The sequence below is a fragment of the Pygoscelis adeliae genome, unplaced genomic scaffold (assembly GCF_000699105.1).
Source record: "Pygoscelis adeliae isolate BGI_AS28 unplaced genomic scaffold, ASM69910v1 Scaffold407, whole genome shotgun sequence".
Classification (NCBI taxonomy): domain Eukaryota; kingdom Metazoa; phylum Chordata; class Aves; order Sphenisciformes; family Spheniscidae; genus Pygoscelis; species Pygoscelis adeliae.
The window spans coordinates 123,175-139,155 of NW_008825251.1; the positions used below are offsets into that span (position 1 = coordinate 123,175).

General features: G+C 40.9%; 1 protein-coding gene across 1 annotated transcript in view; it reads right to left on the reverse strand.

Moving 5' to 3' along the window:
• Positions 1-256: 256 nt before the first annotated feature.
• The window catches only part of CPNE1 (copine I), a 41,392-nt gene continuing 25,667 nt past the window's right edge, over positions 257-15,981 (reverse strand). The window contains exons 2-16 of the mRNA XM_009329321.1: positions 15,835-15,963; positions 15,090-15,269; positions 14,254-14,328; positions 13,957-14,028; positions 13,185-13,268; positions 12,605-12,694; positions 8,677-8,775; positions 7,404-7,490; positions 7,245-7,304; positions 6,671-6,804; positions 5,986-6,040; positions 5,856-5,907; positions 4,323-4,456; positions 2,253-2,489; positions 257-1,432 (exon numbers count right to left, since the gene is read on the reverse strand). Coding sequence (XP_009327596.1) covers positions 1,316-1,432; positions 2,253-2,489; positions 4,323-4,456; positions 5,856-5,907; positions 5,986-6,040; positions 6,671-6,804; positions 7,245-7,304; positions 7,404-7,490; positions 8,677-8,775; positions 12,605-12,694; positions 13,185-13,268; positions 13,957-14,028; positions 14,254-14,328; positions 15,090-15,269; positions 15,835-15,963 — 1,605 coding nt within the window. The 3' untranslated portion in view covers positions 257-1,315. The remainder of the gene's footprint in view (positions 1,433-2,252; positions 2,490-4,322; positions 4,457-5,855; positions 5,908-5,985; positions 6,041-6,670; positions 6,805-7,244; positions 7,305-7,403; positions 7,491-8,676; positions 8,776-12,604; positions 12,695-13,184; positions 13,269-13,956; positions 14,029-14,253; positions 14,329-15,089; positions 15,270-15,834; positions 15,964-15,981) is intronic.

Here is a 15,981-nt window from a genome sequence, read left to right on the forward strand (position 1 = left end):
ACAGCTCATCTTACTGCAAGACAGAGCTGCAGGATATACATTCAGCAGTCTTAGTGATTAACAGGTAACAAAACTAATGATGATGGACAACTTGCTCTGCTTTTGCAGCTGATCACACTCAACCTAGGCTAACTCAGTTGCTGAATCACCACCAGGCTAGTACTATAGCAAAGACCTTCCAAAAACCAAAACATCCACTTTGCTGGAAAACAAAAGGAAAAGCCCAGAAAGGAAATAAGAGTCCAGACATGTTATGCAAGTCAAAGCAGATTATTTATTTATGAAACTGAAAGTGATGACCACTTGTAGTGCAATGACAAGCCCAAGTTTCTTTATCTCTATTTTGAAATGAACTATCAACTCCTGTCTCTCAAAACAATTGTGCTTTGCTATCATGTGCCTGTTCTACAGTCCCCAGACCACATAATACACACTTCTGAGGACAAGGAAGCACCTCTTTGGAGTTCCACAGATAGTTACTTCTTCGTTTTGTAACTTCTGTGACACAAAGCAATCACTCAAAGCATCTTTATTTCAATGTTTCCAGTTGCTGGATTTTGAAAGTCACATTAATGTGACTTAATAATCGTTAATTAATGATTAATCCCCCCATAAATAAGCAAAGTGCAGTGTTCTTAAATTGCAACAATGGCTCCAAGCAAGAGGCCATCACAGAAGCAATTTTTCCTAATAGAAAAATGTGATTAAAAAAAAGATTGCAAAGTATAGTCACTGAAATTTAAAAATAAACCTCTACATATAAAAATATACTGGCACTTTATGAAGGCACAACAGGAACTACCTCAGGCATCCAACTGACAGACTTTGGTACCAACCAGTACAGAAAGGTCCCCATTCCCAAGGCAGCTTGATAGAAGAAAAAAAACCTATCGAGGAACACATGATAAGTATCATTACAGTAAACATGACTGCAATATTCTCCTACCAAACTCAGCATTGAAGCAGTGCAGTGAGCACTGAACAGCTCAGTGCACATGCCCACACTGATACCAAGCAGCGGATGGGCCGTGTCAAACAATGATGCGTGGTATGGTGTGTCACTGTTGCAAGGTGGAAAACAAACAAGGTCTATTTTTCTGTGACAAAAACTGCCAGCAGTTGTGTTTCTTCCGTATTTACATTTCTTCCAATTAGGAACAGGAAAGATCAAAGATACAGAGCACAAGCAGGTAAAAGAATTAGTGTGAATGGTACGATCTTGAGGCACTGAGCACCCACAGTGTGCAAGGGAGAGTGTGGGTGCAGACAGCTCTCTTCACCCCAGCAATACAGGTGGCCAGGGTCAGGCTGTAATCTACACCTTCTTTATTTCCGGCAGTTTCACAGGTGGCCATCCCTGCCATTTATAGTATGACACCAGCTGCTTGGGCACTTCAGCCAGAACCATCTGGGAAAGAGCTTCCCGGGGAGCCTGCAAGAACAGGGAGAATAAATCAGAAATATTGCAGAGAAAGGATTTATCAGCCCAGTGACAAGCTCTCTTACAGAATTCAGAGTACAGCTCCCCACCTGCCACGTCTCACTCCCTGTTTCAAGAGTTCCTTGCTGCAGTTTTAGGAGCACTTCCAGTCAGTCTCAGTGAGCACTGCTGATGAAAATCACTTGTTCCCACCCCTGCACTGCTCCCACCTCAAGCCCAGGCTCACACAGCCTTTATAGGGCCCTGATCTGTGTGGGAAACTGCCCCAGCCACTAGCAATTTCTCTTATTTTGGGTTTTCATTTGACTCCACTCTTCAACCCAATTCACTGCGCAACATGCATGAATGCTGGTGCCAACAGTGGAAGTAGGGAGGAGCTGGGGAATGACAGGACTGCTTTCAACAGCAGGGAAGACTTAGCTTAAATCACTCATGATTTAAGCTAAGTCACTCTGCTCACTCTGACTCAACATCAGACACTGACAATATGATCCCAGTTCCTTGCCTAAATGTTTCCATCCCAGAAAAGAAAACATCTCCTTTACTCCTTTAACTCTGCAATGGCCAAGAGATAGTATACTAAATCAATGATACAATGAGAGCTCTTTAAGAAAAGCTGCAAGAGACCTGCGACAAAGCACACAGTTTCGAACACAGAAGCAAACATCTCAACTCTCACTGGGAACAAGCAGCTTGGACAGCACTTTGAGCATGCAGCTTGCTGCCTTGCCTAGACCCATGCTCATTTTTCAGATGTAAACACTGCATATATACTGGCACCAGGACTCTTCTGAAGTTAAAGACAACTTACATTTTTAAACTGTCGGAAAGGCACAAACTGGACAATGTCTCGTGCAGCTGGCTCTCCTGTCAGGGACTTCAGGACACCATTGTCTCCATCAAGGAACTCCATTGCTTTGAAATCAGCTTCACCAACTCCAACAATAATGATGGACATCGGCAGCTTAGAGGCATTAACAATCGCTTGCCTAGTTTGGTCTAGATCAGTGATCTCTCCATCTGTGATGATCAGCAAGATAAAGTATTGCTGAAAAACATTAGAAAGCACCCAGTTAGGGAGTTCAACACCAAAGCTTACATAACAGAAGGCAAATGGAGCAATTTCTTACTCTAAGAAAGAAATCAGATGGTGCTGTGGGTAAGACAAAACCAGAACATTAAAGAAACTTATGTTTATTCCCATTTTTCCATATGCGTAACACCTTTCATTGTGCACTTCAGATTCACTCTGTACTAGGAAAAACATAGAGGCTTAAATTCAATTTATAAAGAACAATTACATCAATTGGCAGAAAGTACTAGAGGTGAGCAAAGTACTACTAAATCAACAAAGCCGCATACAAAATTCACTGATGGGTGCTGCTTTACTCACTGACATCTCAAAAAGGCTAAATTTTAATATAATAATAAATATTAACGTTTATAATTAAATATTTATATAAATATAACAATAAATATAATAATAAAAGCCTTCTTTTTTAGCTACCAATAATTTAAATTATAAGTATGAGAAATCTCAAAATACAGCAGTGACAAATGTCATGACACAAAGGCACTCTAGAGATAACAAGAGGGGAAGAATACAGAAGCTTTTCTAGAAAGAAAAAAATACCTCAAAACCAACACATTAGCATGGTAAAGTGTTAAAATTTCCTTCCTTTTCCAGAGTCTAAGGTTTAGTACCTGGTTCTGAAATGAGCAACCACTGTTTTATAGCAGCTCTCTACAGACTTAAAATGAAAATAAAAAATGAGACACACACAATGAAAATAAAAGAAAACTGAATTTCCAATTCCAAAATCCAGTTAACACAAGTATGTTGTATGCTTGTACCCCATTACTGACAGATTCTTTATTTAAATAGTTAGTTTTTCATCTGTAAGAAAAAGTAGAGATATTTAACATATAAAGAGAAATAAGAAGATTCCCCCAAGTGTTGGGAAGGGTAAAAAAATACCCTCAGAAATGTAAAAAATGGATCTCCTTAGACCAAGCACCTCACAGTGTGGGAAATGCATTCAACGTACACACAAACATAAGTGTAACCAAAAATACTGACACAGCTAGACCATAAAGCAAGTATCAGAGTGTACATCAAAATTCCTTCTGACCGGTCTGTCAGAATGGAATCAGTTAAATCTATCAGGAAATATGAGTCCTTCATCCTTAAGCAAATAGAATGAAGTTTAAAGAAATGGAGTTGAATTTTAACAGCAGCCATGGCCATGCAAGCACACAAATGAGACATGCAACACAACTGTAGGGTAGCATGGATGCTCTGCAATGCAATTAGCATACTGATTTAACAGTTCTCAGACTCCTTTGTTAAACTGGCCCTCTAGATATCCTGATTCTGCATGCCACCACAGTGGGACAGATAGTCGAGCACTCTGATATTTTTCATGGAGACAGTCTTTGTATATATTCTTGAGAGCAAAATTGTTTGGAATAAAATATATAGGGCCCCTCTATACTGTACATATTCCCTACAGGTGATGGAGCTTGGCAAGAGAGGTTAGACTAGTGAGGCAACTGCTGACAGAGTCCAACTGGTCTAAAAGCCAACACAGCACCCCTGTATACTTCAATAGTAAGTACAATGCCAGCAAACTGTGCAAAGGAGAAATGAATATCACTTGAGCAATGGAAACTAATGTCAATGTCTACCAAGTACAGGTTCATATCAATATGTACCAAGACAGTACCAACAGCCTCTCTGTAGGCTGGTAGGACAGGACCAAACTTGGGATCCTAAGGAAGGAAGACAACATCACTTTACCATTCCATTCTATCCCATCATGAACATGGAAAACGGAAACATCAACCCACCACAGATCCACAGGAAAGGACATGCACTCACTGAAGCAGTTCCTTGTTGCGCCGACTGTGCTGCAAATCTTGCCACGTGATTTATAATAGGAGAGAAATTGGTTGGCCCATAGAGTCGGATCTGAGGAAGGATCTGGCGGTAGGCATCCACTATTCCTTGGATCCCTGTAACACAAGGAAAGCAAGCTGCCACAAGAGCCTCACAACTTCTTCAGTAATTATTTTATAAGCATTACTAAATAGTAAGGCAAAAGGATAACAACTCTCACACAGCTGTGAACTCCTCAAGGACAAATAGGCAGCAGGATAACAGCAAATACACACAGCACAGGGCTGAAACCAGTGGATATCTGCAGAGAGAGGATTTGCAGATTTCTCCCCCATTCTACATTCTTCACATTACTCTTTGTGCCTCTAACATCACAAAGCTCACGGAAGTTGCAGGAAAAATAATCCAATGAAGGCACACTGATGACTACATTTACCTTGTTCTTTCTACCTTGTCAACCAATTTGTCTTGTTTAATTGCTTATAGTCTAATTAGACAACAAGGTCAGAAGCTCTCTGGAACAGTAACTTTTTTATTTTCCTTGCGTGAAAGTTAAGACAACGATCCCTGGTTCAGGATTCAAACATTTCTGTAACAGAAATAGCAATCCCTAAGGTTTTTCCTATGCAAGAAGCTTTTAAAAAATTTTGTTTAGTTAACCTGAGAAAAGTTTGATTTTAAATGGTGCATATTCTTCTGTGGATCCATCTAAATTGGCCTATTCCTGGCTTGTATCAACGTAGCTTGATTTGCCACTGCTCCTTGCATTGTCCACCATGCAGGTTTGAGGTAATTCTCAAAACTGCTGCACAGGGACCCTTAAAGGGCAAAGACACAGATCCCAATGAGGCAGACAACGCTGAACTGACCGAGGAAATGCTTGGATTTTAACACTGAATCTCAGGTTCCATTTTTTGTTGGCTTTCGACCAGAGAAAAAAAATCTGAACTGAGTTAAAAATGCTTGTTCAAGAACAATTCTGTGTCACTGCATGCTGAGAGAGTTCTTAGTCCTAAAAGGTCATAATCCAACTTAAGAGAGCAGCTATTAAAAACAGCTGAAACAACCTCCACTAAAGAAGATGGCTATAAAGAAAATAAGCTTTTAAGACAACCCTTTAAAAGATAACATTCAAACATATACACACTGCTGATGAAGTAACCACGGTCTCTAACAGCCTTAGCAGGTGGTCACTCTGGAAGTATGACTAGCACAGGCACATTGCTGATCTGAATCCACTGCCACCTATAACATCCCAGAAGTAACCAAGTTGCAGCAACAAAAATTTTAGCACAGACTAACAATCAAATTAAATCTAGACCCCTTCACTGGAGCTTACATAGACCGCACAGAAGTCTGCACCAAAACACATCCACTCTTGTCAGCATCCAAGTGAGAGTAAATCAAGTTTGCTGCATGTCTTGCTGCTGCATCTGTTTTTCACCAGTTATGAAAGACATACAACACTTCAAACGTCCGTCACTCAGTGAAATATTAATAAAGAGGTGTCCTCACCTTGACAATAAGGGTTGCTGGGGTTGAAGTTCAAAGCAAACTCATGAGATACCTAGGAAAGGGGACATTACAAATAGTTAGGGGATGCAGACATGGACAGAGCAACTGCCCAGCATTGTGAAGGCCCTACCTGCCAGCTAGGAGGAACCTGAGCTCCAAACCCAAACGCAGGAAACAGCTTGTCCCTGGAGAGAAAGGGCAACAAGAAGAAATAAGAAAGAACAATTCTTTAAGAACTCACTATTGTGTTTTATTCCCAGAAAGCAGCTGGAGACCAAGGTTCAATTCCTGCCACAAGGAATGGGTACACCATCTAGCTCCCCATGGCCAGCCACCAGTTACCCAAGGGTTGACAGTTTCAGAATTTCTTTCAGTGCAGCACTCCACAGGACTCAGGAGATTTCAAAGTAGCAAGAGAAAAGTCAACCCAACCACAGCCTGGCTAAAGGACAGAGCTGACAAACATGTTCCCATTGAATCAAACAGGGCATTCATGTTTGAAATGCACCATCGGCCACAAGGGATTAGTGACCAGCTAAAGCAGCATTACAGAGTAACCCAGGGCCATAAAAGGGCAGACCTGGAGGGACAAATCAAGCAAATATGCCAAATTACAAAGGGCTGCCAGTGCCCTCCCTGACAGTGACAGCAGCAGGAGGAAGCAGTAGCAGCTCCTGAAGGGATCTCCCAAGGAAAGGCAGCATCTCAGTCATTCAAATGCTACAGCTCTGGAAAAAGCTATCAGCCTTGATCACTGACACCCACTGTGACACATTTTTGATGCGGTGGCTAGATCAGTTAAGATCATTACATACGTATCATAATCCTGGACTACACTTCCCACACTCCAGATGGCAATCAGGTACTCATTTATCCCGTCTGGGCTAATGTAGTGAAGCGAATCTGGTGACTTGGGATCTCCGTTGGAGCCAGTGAAGTCTACACCCACCTAATCAGTCAAGATGATGAAAGCAAGTCACTGATGCATCGCCATAAGCAAATAAGAACTAACCATACCCAGAAACAGAGGATTAGACCAGGCCCACATAGCTCCCTTCCTCCCAGGCACATAGGCAACCCTATACAGGAACAGGCAAACAAGCCTGTGTACCTTTTCCCACTGGGGTACATGCATGTTTAAGAAGTAGTAATCCTTTCCACTAATAGACTGAACCCATTTCTCGAAAGAAGTTTAAGAAAACATAGTTCCATTAAAGTTGCTACTTGATCACAAAAAGTAAAAAATATAGGGTCATTTGTTTTTTTCAGTCTTCACTGCAAATTCACACTGCATTTGCAGTCATTCACACTGCAAAAAAAAGTACTCATCACAACTTCATTGCTCTTGTCTTGTCATCTACCAAGATGTGCGGTGGGGAAACAACTCACTGTAAAGTTAATCTGGCAGCCTCCCATGACGTAGTCCAGAAACGAATATTCTGTCTCAATCTAGAGGAACAGACATAGTGTTACACTTCCTCCCCATAAGAAAATATTTCATTACGATAAGAAAATAAAAAAGGCAAAAAACAACAAAAATCTTCCTACCTTGCAGGATTTTATCCTAATAATGCCAGAGTTTTTGTAGCTCTTTTTCTTTTGTTTTTTCTCAGGATGAATGCATTCAAATTCCACCTACAGAAAGCAAGCATGCAAGAAGCAAGTTCCAAAATATCTGCATTTACAGCAGGGCAAATTATTGAAACAGAACAGTGTCAGACATCACACAATTTCAGAGTTACCCAAATATCTGGCAGAATTCTGAAACTTAATTTTAAAAGGTTTGCAACTACTTTGGCTGCTATCTGGCAAGTTAAATGGGATGCTTTGACAAAACACGAGGAAAGACCTCAGAGAAGTCTCTCTCCTCAACAACGTAACTGTTATTCTGTATGCAATCATGGAATACTGTCATTGTATCAGAGGGAAAAGAAGTCCATCACAAATACGAGCATTTCTCTTAACATAATCAGGTTCTTTTTCAGTTAAGGGAAGGGAATGCACTCAAACAGAAGATGAGGAGGCAAAATCTCAGGGTGGGGGAGGCCAAAAAAGCCTAGGTCACAGGTTCCCAATGGCACTGTTTGACTGTTTTGTTTCACTCGCATTAGTTCTGATTTCACACAGGCTAGGGAAAAAGGCAAGAATCTTCCACCAGCTTTAGGATTACAACCACAGAAATCAAGTTGGCTGGCAACTGGAAGCAGTCCTAGGCTACGTCCTGTGTGCGGATTCATCTGTCTGAATTCAGACGAGACACCTCCATGAGAATGAGAGTTCAGGTTTTCACTGCAGACAACAGAGAGAAACCAGCACCACCAGCAAACGATTCAACTTATTCTAAACTCGATGCCCAAGACAAGGTAAGAAGAGTGCCCCTTGGAAGCACTGCTTCTCACCATTAGCTAGAAAGACGACCAGAGTGCTCGTGAGGGTGACCAGCTCAAGCACAAATGTTATCTGAGACAAGCCCTACCTCTGGACTCGTCTGTTAAAGCATGAACAAGCCCTTTTATTTCCACTTGACTCAGCAGAGGCAAAGGCAAGCTGAACTGCTGGGAAAAGTGCCTGTCAACCAGCAGGCAACGGGCTGAAAGATGTCTTTAGGAATAGGAATGGTAACAGTACCCAAGGAAAACAGAGTAATGTAATTCCCACACCAGGTTTTATTCTTCCCAGATGTTGGCTTAGTAATACAAAGACACAGACAGAAAAATTAACTTTTGGAGGCAACAACTAAAAATATATCTCTGAGGTCAACATTAAAAATGGTTTGTGAAAGACTGAATTATGGACTAAGCAGGGGATTGAGAAAGCTCACCGGAGAGCAGTCACCTGCTTCCTGCAGCTGAGTCAGGTTAGTTTCAAAAGTGCCTATCAAGTCATGCGACCCGTCACTGTCATGATCTGCACACTGTACCTGAAAGGGAAGAGAGAGCGAGCAATGGGCAAGCGCACTGCATTAGGGAGAACGGCAGCTGCTCACCACATGAACTCCTGCTTCCAACAGCTTTGCAGCGATGCCAGTGAACTCCTCTATCACACCTGAACTGGTGGTGTCATCCATATCACTAACTGAAACCTGACAGTAAGAGACACACCCAGAGTGAATCTCAGAAAAAGGAAGATGTTCAATTGCTCACCCATTTAAGTATGCATAGTGAAAGTTTTAATTAAAAGCTTTCCCCAGTTTAAACACAAGAGATTAAAAAAAAACCAAAATAAAAAAAACACAAAACCCCCCAACATTTCACAGCCCAGATGTATAAATGCGAGATCATTCAGGACAAGATATGCAACTGGGGTAATGGGAAGAAGCCATTAGAAGTTTGTTATCTAAGCACTTTCTGAATATACTCTTTTCTTCTGCCCAGCAATAGCATCTATTTACAATGAAACTGCAATTCCACAGAGCACTAAGTCTGTCTTTTTCTACATCTTATACCAATCAAATTATAAATACTTAATTAATAACCAGTCATGTTTAAATCAGCATGAAAGCTTCAGAACTAGATAATGCAAAGGAGCAATGCATTTAAAAATAAAAATATGCTAATAACTATGGCTTAGAGCAAACACAGTAAGACCTATATTGTCAATAGCTCCCCACAAAATCAACTATGTGGAGCATTTATAACATGCACAATACACACGACTGCAGAACACAAATAATTCCAGAAGCAGTCAATCAAGAAACAGTTTGTGAACAGCTGCTTCCTCCCCACTGAAGTTCACATGCTACACAGATTCAAAAGCTCTCTTTTAGATCTGCCTTTGGTAACCAAGAAACTGATGTTACTCCAGTATAAACCACAGTGACAGCTTTCTCCTCAGGACGAAGAGACAAGATGAACCCATGGGTAACACCTCGATAAGGATGTCAAATTCAATGGCTAGATATCTGAATTTGAGACAGTGTTCTTTTAGGACTACTTTGATCCACTAGGGATCTGCCACTGGTATGAGTAGGAAACCTGTACAAAAAGCCAGGTGAGAATTATGGCCTAATCTAGCCACCTAAATGGGAAGCACCATGTCATCCTTCAGTCTCTTAATGGGAAAACAAGACCACCTTAGAGACTGTGCTCCCCTTCCCAACCCACCACCTTTCCACTCCTCTCTTCTACATGCTCCACCATGAAGCAACTCCCAATCCTCCTGCCTGAACTTCACTCTGCCTCCCTCAACAATTCTGATGTGAATGTCACTCAAAAGCAACTGCATTATGCCAGAGAGGCCAGCGAAGGAGGCTCTCGTGCAGAAGCCAGGGTGCGGACTCCCAGTGCAGGGTCTCCTTGGCACCAATACACCTGGAGAACTGCAGAGAATTCAGCAGTTGCCACCTCCACACACCTCCTCTCCCCTCCTGCTTGCTCCCGCTCCCCCTCTCAGCCACGCCAATAAAATTGTATTTAGGACAAGTTTCATTATTACTTCACACCACGATATGGCTTAAAACAAACCTCTTTTTGCAAGGGTTTTCTAAAACTGGCCAAGATTCACTGTATGCAGCCCAAAGCATGGTGCTGCTGCAAACAAAATCCTGCTAGCAATACTGCAGGACACTGTATATAGTTATTTACTGATGAATTGTTTCTTCGCAAATGAACTATCCAATATTCATTACGAGCCGTGGAACACAGTCAGCAGGTAAAAGGTCCCTTTCATCTACAGCAGTAACTTTCAAAATTCACCAAAAGTGGATTTGCCTTTATGTATATGCTATCAAACATGTGGACTGGCAGCTTTAGTCCCAATACTAACACCCACAAATTTCACATTTGCTATTTCCGTTTAAATAACTATGGGGGAGAAACACTACTTTCATTTGCCCCTGTTTTTAACAAAACTATCAAGGCTGTGTCACAAATCTGAGCTGTTCTTAACACAGAATAAGGAGAACATCACTCTACATCACAATGAAGAAAGGATTACCAAAATATTAGGTAGCATCATTAATTTGATCAAAAGATTTATGTTCACATACATATTCAGTACGTAATCCTCATACACAGCTGGCAAAGCTGATGTTTAGGGGACACATCAAAATGGCTGTTTCCACTACGTTGAAGTACAAGGAGTTCTCCCCTTCACTGGCTACTGTTATTTCACACATAATTGTTCCTACATAAATTTTTGGAAGCCTCAAACAATAGGTTCAGATCAGCAAATACCAGATGAAAAATTAAACACCAGTGCAATATTATGTTCTTTAGTGCTGCTAGTGAAACTCCTGCCTGTCAGCCCAGATTCCCCTTTCTGACTGACTTCACTAACCTGCTAAGTACAAGAACAGTATAATCCTTTTTCACAGCTGTACTGTGAAACTTAATAGATTATTTGCACATGCATCGAGAATTTTGGCTGAAATGAACTAACAGCAAAAATCTATCCTTTTTAAGAAGCAGGTCATTCTAAAGTGAATTCCAAAGCGCAGAACACTTCTGGAAAGCAAACAAACAAAAACCCCCAAAACAAAACAAAAAACCAAAGCAAACCAACCAACCAAAACAAAAGCAAAAACAAACAAAAAAAACCAACCAAAGCAAAACAACAAAAAAAAACCACAACCACACAAATCTTTCTGGACTATACCAAATATAGCTTCATATAACAGAATGTGTAAACCATGCCATCTCAGTTTTGACAAATGATAATATGTATCTCCTTGCCATCTCCTTTCTACATTTGCTGCTCACTTTTGGACCAAGAGGACTTCTTTCTGACCTAAGACTGTTGATTCCCCAACAGTAAAAGCTCATGAACACCACTTAGAACATTGCCACGTATCAACAAGCCTAGCACACCTGAACATCTATTTCCAGGTTAATAATGTCAGTAATTCTTTGGACCTGCCATGCTGCACAAATAAAAACATTAGCATGCATGCTTTTTGCTAAACCTTTCAGATCAAACTTCCAACATGAGATTTCTTCACAGACAGGATGAGGCAGAAAATTCTGCAAACGGAAAGCATTTAGGAGTTGGATAAGTGGAGAGAGACTATACTCACATAGAACTATCTATGGATTTAAATGCCTTTACATTATCAATGCATTGCTTAGAACAGAAATTAACAAATTAATTTGCTATCAGATTTTCTTTTGTAGAAACTTATTAAAAGATGTAATTATTCCGCTACCACCTCCATAAGCCAGGACCAGAGAGAATTAGTCAACATATACAAGACCACAAGGAATTGCAGTTCTGACTCAAAACCAAACTTCTAGTTGGAACAGATTGAAAAGGAGTTGGGACAAGCCTGCCAGTCTCATGAACAAATGAATCTGACAGATACATTAAGGTCCTCTCTATGTCAGTATCCTAAGGCACTCAAGCTTGTCCAACATATATGAGTTTCTCAGTTAACTTAGAAACAGTACTAGAAAGCCACAATTTAAAAACCAAAAAAACCCAAAACCCAAAACCAACAAAAAAAAAAAAAGCCACTAAAACCCAACCTGAAACCCTGGCCAGAATAGTGAAAAAATGAGTTGTAATTCTTCTGACTAATCATTAGAAAGTGTGTCACTTCTGCATTTCCTGACTTCTAAATTTGACAACGCATGAAATTTTAATACAGACTTCATACTTAATAGACATATAATCACTTATCTGCCACATTACTATTCTAGAAAGGCAATCCAAAAAATTTAAATATGACTAGACAACCTGATAACTCATAGTTAACATCAACTGAGATTAGATTACTTATAACAACAAACAAAGAGAATTTCTGAAGGCTGTACCTTGATAGGTTTATTAAAATCTCCACCACAGAACGTCTGTAAGGGAACACTGAACTTCCTCCAGCATGGATTTAAGTTGTTCTTAATCACCTTAAAAAAATTACAGCATAACGTCGCGTGAGGGATGCAGCATGCAAGTCACTAAGAAACACAATATGAGGGTTCTGCACAGCTATCTAAGAACAGCCTCAGCCAGTTCAACCCTGACATGCATGGACGGCAAGCAAAATGCTCTTTATTTCTTAAAGCTCTGTAAGAAATAAAAGCTTGAAGTCCAGGGTAAAGTTAAATTTTAGAGCCAAGCCAACCTAACAGCTCATCACCACTGAAAGGGAGGAGAGTCCTGCCACTCTTCTCACTTGGTGCATGGTTGGACTCTTCACTGAGCCAGCTTAATCCGGTCACCAAGCAGCAAATAAACAATTTTCTGCCAGGTCAGTGAGCAGAATCCCTTGTTTAGGATACAAGACAACTTTCATTGCAGAACTGGTGCAAAGCATGACCAGGAGTGGAACTCCTACTTTTGGTAGGAGTAAGCTGTCTGATCAACTCAAGAAAAACATCAGCGTAGAAATACCACCTCTGATCTGTACACCAGCTGCCACGTTCCAGCATCACTCTGCTTGTAAAACTCCAAAAATGGATCCGATTTACCTAAGAAATCCTGCAAACAAAAACCCAACAGAAGTAATCAACCTCCTGTATTTTACTCAGATGAGAGAAGAGCTGGCTAATCAGTACACAATACTTCAAACAAAGCACAAAGTCAAACAAACTATACATTTGTTTTCCTCTCTTTTATTTTACTTTTCTCTTTTAAACTGCTGCACTTTCTAAGTCATCAGAATTTATCAGCTCTGATTCCAAGACTGCTGCCTCAGACCATTTTTGTCACTATAAATCACATCATTTTGCTGACTGAGCAGTGAGGTCACTAAATCCCTGGATTGGTCTTTGGCTTAAAATAACATCGAGGCAGCATACCTAAATTTCCACCTTTTCTTCCTTAACAACATTACAGAAAGCTCAGTTCACAGCTACAATATTCGTTGGAGACAATTATGTAATTGAACTGTATTAATATACAGAATATTCCAAAGCCAAAATAATCCCCCAAAACCTAAACCTGGTGGTTGAGTTACTGGTTTAATATTGTGGTTTTCAACATTAAATTATGTCTCCAGTTTACTTCACTGTAAGTAACAAAACACAGTGAGCCTTTTTTCATACATGGATTACCAAGCTTAGTTGAATGTCTGCAAATGCAAAGAGATTCCTGGCCAAAAGGCACTAACTGTAAATATCACAGAAGCAGGCAGTATAATTTAAAAAAAAAAAAAAAAAAAAAATACCTTTTTGTCCAAGTTTCGAGCTTCAATTTCCAAGTACACAACCCTAGTGTCTTTAATCTCCTCTGCTGAAATCTGTGCCACAGAAATTAAAAAAAAAAAAAAAAATTTAAACAAGAAACCCTACAGAGTTTTGCTTGTACTTTGTCCATGAAAGAAACTGTAGTTACAAATATCTATCTTTCCTGTACATGTGTAGCGTTTGAAGATATACTGACAGAAAACCAGAAATGTTACTTTCTCCCAGACAACATACGAAAGAATGAGAAACCATTCTTTCCACACAAAAACCTTATTTACCATAATGGTGCCCTTTCCTGCTGGCTTTCCCTGCTTCAATTCCAGTGGTCGGGTGAACACCGAGCTGGACACAACCTAAGGTTAAAAGACAAATAATATAAACATCAAGTTAGACAAAGAGCAAAGAATTACTCTTCAGGAGCAAAATTTTCAAACTCTCCGAAAAGATCTGAAAAGATTTAAATGCATTTCCAACAGCGAAGGCCATCAGAGTTTGTGCTCCCGAATGGCTGAAAAGTCTGAAAACTATCTTTTCTCACTATCCACAGAACAGTACCCACTAACATCTCCAAACTTAACTTTAGCCTCCTATTTTTGCTACCCTCAAGACACAAGAGGCATTTTCATCACAAGTAGCCAAAAAGCTTTTAAAAATCAGAAAAGATTATTTAATTTATCAAGTCTTTCTTTAATAACATGAACCCCACTTTTCTTCTCCTACCTGGCTATATAAACCCCTCCTCAGGAAACGAATACAGAATCTCAAATAGCCTTACTTCCCCAAATTTACTACCTGATGATCACTTTGTGCAAAGGAAACTCCATTAGAGCTCTCCAAGCACCAGGCCTTCCTCACTCCCAGACTGCCTTTAGTGCTACAAGCGCCTCTTAAGTTAAGCAATTAATGGCAAACCATGTACATTTCTAACCTTCACTTTGTGATTGACACAATGATTTTTCTAACTACATTCAATAGTAATGCAAACTAACCTGTTCAACAAGATGTTTTCAAATTTGAATGTGTCGAAGCCTTTGATAAAGTCTTTCACCCCATTTTTCATAGTAAACCCAGCGTTTGCTACTTTGTAGATCGCTTAACACACCTCTACACATACCTGTCCCAACGTGCACTCGATCCCTCCAAGGTAGTCATCATCATTTAAATCAAAGGACTTGTTATCGATATCATACACACCGAATTTCAGCTTCTGCACTTTCTCAAAGTAGTAGTCCACAACCAGTTTCTTGCAGAATTCAGGGTTTTGGCAGTTCTTAATCCTCTCCGTGCGACCTAGCTGCGCAAACATGGAAGCAAAGCCATTGATGATGAGCCAGAACCACGCTTTCTCCCACACAGCTTTTAATCTGTGCCCCCAGGCCTCTGCACTGGTCGAACACAGGCACCAGCCAGGCTATGCACCCCAGACCGTGCTTCGTGCCCGGTCTGACTGACCGATGCAGACTGACCGATGGAGACTCAACGACGGCTCGCCAAGAAAGGAAATTGCATCCAATAATAAACATTACTGTACAGGAAAATTCTGAAAATTAGGGTGAAAGAGGCTGGTGAAACACACTATTCTGGACTGCGTGCTCCGGGGTAAAGGAAAGAGGGCAGGCCATATCATTACAGGCAAATGAACGTGCTCATGCAACTCTAAGCAAACATGAGCAATTAATGAAACCAATGAATGTAAAACTCCAAGCAGAGTTTGAGCATGGGCATCGGGGACTGCTCATTGAATGCAAATCTGAATTAAACGTATCACGCACCCGCTAAGAAAACCAACGGGATGGAAACGGGGAAAACCCGGTGTGTTTGCCCCCGACGGCAAAGCCGGGGCTGACAGCCGCCCTTACCTCAGCCCACTGGCCACCGCCCACGTCCTGAAGCAAGACGCAGAGGGGATCCGACCTGGAGCCCAGGTCCCTGTCGAGGAGGCTCCGGCAGGACACCGACAGCTCCACCCTGGACACGCACCCGGCCATCTGCGGGCAGAGCAGAGG